Source organism: Mya arenaria, chromosome 11 (assembly GCF_026914265.1).
Source record: "Mya arenaria isolate MELC-2E11 chromosome 11, ASM2691426v1".
NCBI lineage: Eukaryota > Metazoa > Mollusca > Bivalvia > Myida > Myidae > Mya > Mya arenaria.
The window spans coordinates 48,471,336-48,482,298 of NC_069132.1; the positions used below are offsets into that span (position 1 = coordinate 48,471,336).

At 37.1% G+C, this 10,963-nt stretch overlaps 1 protein-coding gene across 3 annotated transcripts in view; it reads left to right on the forward strand.

Moving 5' to 3' along the window:
• LOC128209204 (dihydroxyacetone phosphate acyltransferase-like) overlaps positions 1-10,513 on the forward strand; it is a 76,564-nt gene extending 66,051 nt beyond the window's left edge. For all 3 annotated transcript variants that reach the window (XM_052913138.1, XM_052913140.1, XM_052913141.1), the window contains 3 exons: positions 926-1,137; positions 1,650-1,711; positions 7,685-10,513. In XM_052913138.1, the coding sequence (XP_052769098.1) occupies positions 926-1,137; positions 1,650-1,711; positions 7,685-7,767 (357 nt within the window). In that variant the 3' untranslated portion in view covers positions 7,768-10,513. The remainder of the gene's footprint in view (positions 1-925; positions 1,138-1,649; positions 1,712-7,684) is intronic.
• Positions 10,514-10,963: the final 450 nt, after the last annotated feature.

Sequence of the window (10,963 nt, forward strand, 5' to 3'; positions counted from 1 at the left end):
TAACCCAAACACAAAAAATCAGGGATGTGATTTGTCTGCGGAATGATTTAAAAAGTTACCAGAGTGCTTTTGGTTGTTTGAGTTGATATTCAAATTTAAAGTCAGAAGAACCCCTAAAAAGAGCTTCTAAAAAGGCAGTTTTTCTTCTACGGCAGTGTGCTTTTGACCCCATAAGTGCCCCAAGAACCCATGGCCGAAATGGTTTCAGCCCTCCAGCTGCCAGGTCAATCACATCCCTGAAAGTGAACTATATATTTGTTGCCTATTACTCATACGTACATGGTCTGGATTGAAAATGACCACAAGAGCCATGCCAGTAGAGCATAGGCCCTCTTGGGCCTCTTGTTTTTGAAGCAACAACAAACGTTGTGTACAGTTTTGCAAACAAATATCAATGTTGTCCTCGAATGACCTTGACTGTGACCTCTTGACCTACTTTCTTAATTTTGAAGCTACAGCAGTGAAATTTTGACCATGGGTACAGTTATGAAATCAAATTTTTTTCCTCAGATGACCTTTACTTGGCACATATTAAAATAGTTCATGCAACTAATCTGCTCACAACACTTTCTGTCCTCAGATGTTGAACGTGCAACGTTTTCAGCTAACCCAAACACAAAATGTAAACTATATGTTTGTTTCCTATTTCCCATACATACATGCTCTGTATTGAAAATGACCACAAGAGCCATGCCAGTAGAGCATAGGCCCTCATGGACCTCTTGTTTTTATGTTAAAAAAGCGGATGTATTTATAAGATGTTCATTTTTCCTCACACAAATAAAATAGTTTCTGTTGATCTTCATGAAATTTGATCAGATTATTTGTAGGAACGATATCTCTGATAAGTATCAAGATTGGTCATCTTAGTTTAAAAGTAAGGTCACTAACTCTGCATTGGCGTCTTGTTTCCTATATTATCCAGGTGATGTGTCGCTACCTGTTGTCCATGCAGTCTGGAGCCCATGGCAAGCCCCTGGTCAAGCTGCCAAAGGCCATCAGCAAGGAAGCCCAGATTTTGAGTGCCCGTCTGCTGCGCGAGGGTCACCTCAAACATAAGGAAATCCTCTCTCTAGATATGATGAATAACTCGTTACATGCGCTCTACCACCTTGGGGCCATTCATAAAGAGAAGAGGTTTGTTATTAAACTTGGAAATCTTTAGTAATATTTAGCCTCATGCTCTTGTATCTACACTTTTCTAGCTTGTTTGTTTTTCAAAGAAAAAAGTTGGATATTGTAAAAGCCTTGGTGTTGTAGGTGTCAACGTCATCGTAGTACAAATACTTGAACCTTGGCCATAACTTAAAAAAAAATAAGATTTTCAAATGAACCTAAGAACACATGTTTGCAGAGACAAAACACACATGCATAGGAAGGCCCAAACTCCAGCTTTGATAATTGTTGAGTTATTTCCTTTTTGTATTGAAAAACAAGACGTGTGGTAGAGCCGTAGGAAAATAAGGTACTGGAAAGGATCACTTGGTCTTGAGAATTAAATGAGCATTTATAATATCCAGTAACTGAAAAAGGAAATTTGTATAAATCTATTGGTTGTAGAAATAGCACATGTGCTGTTTGTCCCTAAAAAAATAGGTTGAAAATGACCGTTATAAATGTTATAATTTATCAAAGGCATGCTTTTTCAGACAAGGTGCCAGTTACATGTATCCAAACCTCATGGTTCTGTCCAGGATTACTGAAGATATAAGTAAGTTTTGTATTGGCAGTTTGATGGTAAAGAGATGTTTGTTTATGTGTAAAAAACAACGGCTCTTTTTTATCTTATAGGTCAGTTCACTGATTAGTAAGGCTAGACAATAGGGCAATACTGTTTCTGGCAAAACAATATCCAAAATATGATTTTCAAATATTTTTATCTCATTTCATGTTATTTTAAATTTTGAAGATCATATCAGAATGTTTGACTATTCAGTATTTTTGTGGGTTTACCGTAAATGACCCTGTATAGGACACACTTTTTATGCCCCCGAAGGTGGGCATATTAAAATCGCACCGGCTGTCCGTCCGTCCGGCTCTGTAACTTTCCCTTGTATGGACAGATTTTAAAATAACTTGCCACATGTGTTCCACATACCAAGACGACGTGTCGTGTTCAAGACCCGTGTCGCTACCTCAAAGGTCAAGGTCACACTTAGTGTTTATTCACAATGGAGTGCTGCATATAAGGACATAGAGTATAGGTTGTCGTGTCCGGGCTGTAACTTTCTCTTGTTTGGACAGATTTTAAAATAACTTGCCACATGTGTTCCACATACCAAGACGACGTGTCGTGTTCAAGACCTGTGTCCCTACCTCAAAGGTCAAGGTCACACTTAGTGTTTATTTACAATGGAGTGCTGCATATAAGGATATAGAGTATTGGTTGTCATGTCCAGGCTGTAACATTCTCTTGTATGGACAGATTTTAAAATAACTTGCCACATGTGTTCCACATACCAAGACAATGTGTCGCATGCAAGACCTGTGTCCCTACCTCAAAGGTCAGGGTCACACTTAGTGTTTATTCACAACGGAGTGCTGCATATAAGGACATAGAGTATAGGTTGTCGTGTCCGGGCTGTAACTTTCTCATGTATGGACAGATTTTAAAATAACTTGCCACATGTGTTCCACATACCAAGACGACGTGTCGCCTGCAAGATCCGTGTCCGTGCATCAAAGGTCAAGGTCACCGTTAGTGTTTATTCACAATGGAGTGCTGGATATAAGGACATAGAGTATAGGTTGTCGTGTCCGGGCTGTAACTTTCCCTTGTATGGACAGATTTTAAAATAACTTGCCACATGTGTTCCACATACCAAGACGACGTGTCGCGTTCAAGACCGGTGATCCTACCTCAAAGGTCAAGGTCACACTTAGTGTTTATTCACAATGGAGTGCTGCATATAAGGATATAGAGTATAGGTTGTCGTGTCCGGGCTGTTACTTTCCCTTGTATGGACAGATTTTAAAATCACTTGCTACATGTGTTCCACATACCAAGACGACGTGTCGTGTGCAAGACCCATGTCCCTACCTCTAAGGTGAAAGATACACTAAGTGTCTATTCACAAAGGAATTCTGAATATAAGGACATAACAGTGTAGGTTGTCAAGTATGGGTGGTATTTTTTTATGTTCACAGGCAATTTAAAATAACTTGCCATATGTATTTGAGACGTAAAGGCAAGATCAACTTTTCATGTACTGACCTTGTTCATAGGTCAATGTCACATTCGGGGGCATTCGTCACATACTGTGACAGCTTTTGTTTCATTTAGAATTCTCAAGAAAAAAATGCCTGCGTCTTATCTGCGGTATTAGGCTTCTGACAACAAAAAAATTGAAGTTGATATCAGGCTGAAATTTGGCTCTTCAGATAAATCAATGGGAGGAAATGAGTTTGTTGACTTAATTTCCAAGGGGGGTTACTCTCTTCGCCTCTGTTTAGTTATAACGGCAGAAGAAAATTGGGATATTGTGACAGTTAACAAATCATTATTGTGACAGTTAACAAATCATTAGTTAATTTTTTTTTTCGATATTTAACAGTTTGTTATTTTTTTTAAATAATAAGTAAACATGCGTACTGTTATGTATGGTAGCATTATTGTGCACTGTCAACACTGTTCTCAATGTGTGAAGATGTGACGAACTCCCTTAGCATTTAAGCATAGTACAATATGAAAAGGACAAATTATTTCGATGATAGGTTTTGTTTTTTTTCACTTTTGCACGTTCTATTATACTTTGCTGAAGGTGTTGACATGTCCATGAACATAGAAACATACTTTGCTTTCGTGTTTAATATCGCATGGTTTACAATAACCAGTGCCGTTTTCACGAACCATTAAAAATCGGCATGGTAAACAAACATTGTGGCCTTCTGCTTTGACAATTTTTACTGCATGCCATCTATTGTTTTATCTACGGTTGCGTCCTATACACAGACATTTACAGTAGTCTAAAACTGAAACATGTACAGTAACATACTCAAGATGATATGTTTATCATGTACAAACATTGTTTAACAAGTTTACAAATTGTAATTGCCTGAATTAAAATACATGTAATATAATTATGCCCCCCTTCGAAGAAGAGGGGTATATTGCTTTGCACAGGCATGTCGGTATGTCGGTCGGTCGGTCGGTCCGTCGGTAGACCAAAGCTTGTCCGAGTGATAACTCAACAATCCCTGGATGTATGGTCATCAAACTTCACATGAAGGTTGGGCCTGACCAGTAGATGACCCCTATTGATTTTGGGGGTCATCGGGTCAAAGGTCAAGGTCACAGTGACCTTTAATGGTAAAATAATTTTAAAGCTTGTCCGAGTGATAACTCAACAACACCTGCACCCATGGCCCTCAAACTTGACATGGAGGTTGGGCCTGACCAGTAGTTGACCCCTATTGTTTTTGGGGGTCATCAGGCCAAAGGTCAAGGTCACAGTGACCTTGAATGGTAAAAGGTTGTCCGAGTGATAACGTGACAATGCCTGCACCCATGGCCCTTAAACTTGACTTGGAGGTTGGGCCTGACCAGTAGTTGACCCCTATTTGTTTTTTGGGCTCAATGGGTCAAAGGTCAAGGTCACAGTGACCTTTAATGGTAAAAGGTTGTTCATGTGATAACTCAACAATGCCTGCACCCATGGCCCTCAAATTTGACTTGGAGGTTGGGCCTGACCAGTAGATGACCCCTATTGTTTTTGGGGGTCATTGGGACAAAGGTCAAGGTCACAGTGACCTTGAATGGTAAAAGGTTGTCCGATTGATAACTCAACAATGCCTGTACCCATGGCCCTCAAACTTGACTTGGAGAATTGGCCTGACCAGGAGATGACCCCTATGGTTTTTGGGGGTCATCTGGCCAAAGGTCAAGGTCACAGTGACCTGGAATGGTAAAAGGTTGTCCGAGTGATAACTCGACAATGCCTGCACCCATGGCCCTCAAACTTGATTTGGAGATTGAGCCTGGCCAGAAGATTGTCCCTATTAATTTTAGGGGTCATTGGGCCAAAGGTCAAGGTCACAGTGACCTTGAATGATAAAAGGTTGTCCAAGTGATAACTCAACAATGCCTGCACCCATGGCCCTCAAACTTGACATGGAGGTTGGGCCTGACCAGTAGATGACCCCTATTGATTTTAGGGGTCAAAGGTCAAGGTCACAGTGACCTTGAAAGCAAACTCGACAATTCTTGGACCTATGGTCATCAAACTTGACATGAAGGTTGGGCCTGCCCAGTAGATGACCCCTATCAACTTTGGGGGTCATCAGGCCAAGGTCAATGTCACAGTAACCTTTAACGCAAAAAAGTTACCAAATCTTTCCCCACTGATTTCTCAACAATGCCTGAACCTATGATCATTAAACTTGACATGGATGTTAAGCCTGACCAGTAGATCACCCTTATTGATTTTAGGATTCATAGAGCCAAAGGTCAAGGTCACAGTGATTTTGAATGGTAAAAGGTTGTCCGAGTGATAACTCAACAATGCCTGAACCCTTGGCCTTCAAACTTGACTTGGAGTTGCATCTGACTTGTAGATGACCCCTTATGATTTAAGGGGTCATCAGGTCAAAGGTCAAGGTCACAGTGACCTTGAACGAAAAAAACTTGTCTTGTGATAACTTGACAATGCCTGCACCCATGGCCCTCAATCTTGACATTTAGGTTTCTGGTGACCAGCTGATGACTCTGGATTTTGAGTTCATAGAGTCAAAGGTCATGACGGTCATAACACACTTTATCCTCACACTTTAATGGTCATAATCTTAAAACAGCAACAAATCAGCTGTCATTTCGGTCCATGCATATTTCATTCAATTATCCATATAATCCTGACAACATGGCGCTCAGGGGGGGCATAATGTTTGACAAACATCTCTTGTTATAATGGACATTGCATTTTGTTAGTTCTTGAAGAGCCAAGCGATTTAGCACTAGTGTGTAGAAATATATCTTGTCAGTAGAGAACATCTTATATTTAAAGCTTAAATGCAATGATGGTGTTTATTTATTCTTCTCCATCTTGAGTCGTTTTTGTGTCTGGTCATGAAGCTTTATCTATTTAAAGCTGACCTATTTTGTTACCGTGATTGTGCATCGTTCATCTGTTCATCAACAACATTTTCTGTCAAACAACTTCTCCTCATAAACTCTCAGGTCAATGGTTTCGGAATAGAAGATTTTCAAAGTTTTCCATATAGACATATAGTGAAAACTATCCCCGCCCCTTGTGAAAATGGCAAAGGTTATTAATAGCACAGCACAAGTACATAAATGATAAAATAACAATAACAATCCTGATTTTGCTCTCCATCGATGCAAATTGTAAAAGCAACAGATGTATATTGTACATAAACTTTATCAACATGTCAACACCTTCAGGTATTACAAACATGTGGTATAATGTGTAAGACACCTTCACACATTGACAGGGCACAACTATGCCAGTTTACAATACGCATGTTTATTTATTTTTAATACAGAATCATACAGCGTAAAATCTATCGTACAATATCGAAACTTTAAAACAATGAACTACGTTTATATAGACTCACCTGAGTAATGATAACTGTAGCTGATTTTACACAGTTGATATAACGAAATACATTAATTGATGTGAGTTATGTGACTTTGAAGTGAAAAATGTAAACAAACACATTTTTTCCATTTATTTCTCTTAAAGCAATTCGGCAAAATTGGTCTTAAAAAAAAAAAAGAGTCTGAGGCCTAATACTATAGATAGGACACAGGTAATTTTCTTTATTGAATCCCGGGGCAAAAAAGTGTGTCTTATGGACTGTATAATATGGTCATATCTAGCACAAGTTTGATAACCAGCCATATCCCTCTAGGCTCTCTAGAGTTATCACCCTTCAATTATAGAATTACCTAAAATAGTTCTTGTCCGATCAATAACTTTAGAGGCCTTTGTCCAATCATAAGCATTTTATTTTTTGAATGGTACCTTTATTTTTTTCGAACATATACATTAACATTGAAACAACTGTAATTATACCACAATAAGAACAATATATCTGAATTAAATAGGTTACTAAAAATAAAACAAATATTATCAAATGATAGGGACATTTAAAAAAAAATGGTCAAAATGTATATGGGCATAATATGTTGACAAGTTTTATAACTAGCCAAATCGCTGTAGTCACCTGAAAGTTATTGCCCTTTAACTATAGAAATCACCTTAAATTGTATTTGTCCGATCAATAACTATACAAGCATTTGTCCAATCATCACCAAATTTGGTCAGAATGTGTATGGGCATAATACCTCGGACGTGGTCGATTGGTAGTCATTTGAGAGTTATTGCCATTTCATTATAGAAATATCTAGAGCACCATTAAAGTTTTCCTTAGGTGAGCGATATAGGGTCATTATTATCCTCTTGTTTAAAGAAATCACCTTGGGAGTCCCGCAGAAAATTTATCCTTGGTCATAACTAAAATTGCAATCCATTTTAAACTTAATACACATGTTTCAAGAGTGATACTTATACACTTGCAGTAAGATCATATGCTGTCTTAAATTAGTGTTGAGTAATATCCTTTGTTTGGCTGAGAAATATAAATAAGTGTTGTTTTTCTTTTCGCTGGAAGGGCTTTTGTTTCCCTTTGACTGCATTATCATAGGTACATTGTATTATTATTTCAGGTAAATTTATAGAAGTGCCACCATTACCACAAACTACTATAAATATGGAGACCAAGACTGTAACAGTGAATGCCAAACTCTGAGAAGGGAGCTGGAGATTGGCCAACTGCTAACAGAGTTATGTGACTACTAAACTCACAGAAAAATAACTCTTACTCTTTTTCATGGATATTCTTTCCATTCCCCATAGAAGGGCATACAGTAGTGTGTGTGTGTGTGTGTGTGCGTGCGCGTGCGCGTGTGCGTGATCTTACAATGAGAAGTTATATGTTTGGGTTAACATAATTATCCGCTCTACTTTTTAAAAAAATATATTGACTGAAAGCTTCCAACATTGCTTTGACACCATAATCAGGGTATGTTAACAGAACAATACTCTATTATGTTTCTGCTTTTATGCACTAATGACACTACAATGTTTACTAACTTTATCTTTATCACATTACTCAACTGGGTTGGGGGGGGACTTAAATTACAAAGGTTGGATTAATGAGCCCTTTTTTTTAATAATTGAAATATCATTGCACACGGAACATAGAAACTTACATTTGACATTTCTGAAATAATTCCTGAAAAATTCAGAAAACCATAAGTGACTGGTTATAGGATGATAGTGGTTTTAAGACAAAAAAAGACAAGAAAATCCGTGAAAAACTTGAGGAAAAAACTTTTAATCTATGTTATAGGACGCATTGAAAAAATGTTAACATCCTCTGCCACCATTGAAAATGGTGATGGTTATTTTAAACCATGCAATACTAATAGAAAGCAAAATATTCTTTCAGACGGTGTATCATAAACGATAACCTGTCTAGAATGAAAAAAATTGTAAACCAAAAACCTTATATTGTACATGTTTGATCTCAAAATGTACATCCCTTTCTACATAAGTCTAAACAAACTAGTTTTTTCACAATTTATTTCTCTGAATAGCCAATTTCGGCCTGAAATCAACCTCATAAAAAAATGTCAAAAGCTTGTTACTGTTTGTATGACGCAGGCATTTTTTTTTACATCAAAATCTGAGGGGAAAAAATGCATTTTATAACCAGTCATTTACGGTAATACATAAATTATTTGCTGAATTATTTTCTGTTAACAACATATGGTTGAAGCCGACTGGCGCAGTCCAGTGACGTTAGGCTCATAAAGCGTCACATTTTCCAAGTCTTTCCCACCAACTCTGACACACTTGTCATGGCGCTTAATCCACTTCCACTTATAAACTTCCAAATTTGTGCTTTGATGTACACTGTGTTTTATAATCATATTATTTCACAAGGGGCAAAGCTCTTGTAATATGTGTATTCCTTGCAATGTCAAAATTCATTGATTACTTTCTTTTCAATCTACACATATACATGTATGCTCTGTCGTTCAATCTACACATAAAGAAACTTGTTGCATCAGTTACTTTCTTTATATCATGCAATTAAAATCATTTACCATGTTTATACTTCAAGGTGGTTAGCAGGTTAAATTTGATGCAAAAAAATTATTGCATTGATTCAGCACATATGATTAGAGATGGTCATTTTTAGCTTGACTATTCGAAGAATAATGAGGCATTACTACTCCACCTGGCGTCGGCATCGCCGTCCAGTTAAAGTTCTAGTTTAAAGGGCAGGTTGGCATTTTCACTTATAACTCCAATACCCTTCATTCAATTCACTTAATACTTCACACAATTGTTCAGGACCATCACACTATGAGGTTACTTAACTCCATGTTATCCTTAATACAAATTATGGCCCCTGATTGACTTAGGAACTAAGGTTAAAGTTTCAGGGCATATTGTGTCTGGTTCAAGTTTAACATTAAGGGCAAGTTGGGATTTACACTAATTACTTTTATACCCTTCGTTCAATTGACTGCATACTTCACACAGTTGTTTACTACCATAACACAATTAGGTTACATAACTCCGTATTTAATCTTAATACAAATTATGGTCCTTGATTGACTTTTTGTATTGCTTTTGACTGGCATATTTTTAACCAAAGTGAAACCTGGTTATTAGAATGTTATACGCTGTTGTTGGTTAGTACTGAATAACTTTAGTTAGGATTTCATATTGTAACCATTATTGGTATACAGGAAGAGTTTATTGAGTACTTTAATGGGCTGGCTTTTGGGCCCCTAAGGTCAAGCTCACCGTTACTAAAAATAGAAAAATGGTTGTTACTGAACTAGTTTGGGTTGACATATTGCAACCATAACTTGGTATAAAGGAAGAGTTTATGGAGACCTTTAATGGGATTTTGGGCCCCTAGGGTCAAGGTCAAGGTCACTGTTACTAAAAATAGATAACCATTTGGTACTAAATAACTTTAGTTAGGCTTGACATATTGTGACCAAACTTGGTATGTAGGAAGTGTTTATGGAGGCTTAACAGGTTGCATTTGGGGCCCTTAGTGTGAAGGTCAAGGTCACTGTTAATAAAAATGGAAAAAACAGTTAATACTGAATCTCACAATGAAGGCTTAAGAATACGTGGTTTCATCGCATTGCCATATTTCTTGTTTACATTTTAATTTGTCTTTTTTTTAATCATTGCTTTTGAAAGGCTTATATTACATCATTATTGTATTCATTTCCAAGACTAAGCAGCGTATAGTCGAGTGCGCTTTCCTACGACCTCTCTTGTTAGCATAAATCTCTGATTGAAATTACTACAATAGTTTTGTTTGTACATGACATAATCATAGGCTTGTGTAATATCTTTGTAGTATTGAATAATTTTAATTATTTATTTTATATCTTTTATACATTTATTTGTTAGATATGGCAATAAATTAAGTGATATAAATAAATGTTTGTAAATAAATATTCAGAGAGTTGTTGTTTCATAACTGCATAAGTGATTGTTTTTAAGAAAAACCTACTTAAGATGATTGGCATTTAAAATATTTGGAAGTTGCATGGAAACTCTGCAGTGCTTTTGGTCACTTGATGTGTTCCTTTCAAGACAAATTGATAAAACGTAAAATAATAATGAAATATTCTTTTATTATACCCCACACATGAAAAGAGCCTATGGTCCTCAAACTTGACTTTGAGGCTGGATGTGACCAATAGATGATCCCTATTAATTTTAAGGTCATTGGGTAAAGGTCCTAGTGACCTCAAACGCAAAAAGCTTGTTCTTTTTCTTTTGTTCAAGTGATAACTAGACAATGCCTAGACCCATGATCCTCAAACTTGCCTGACCAGTAGATAACCCCTGATTGATTTTGAACTGATCATGTCAAAGGTCAAGCTAACAGTTAATTTGAACAC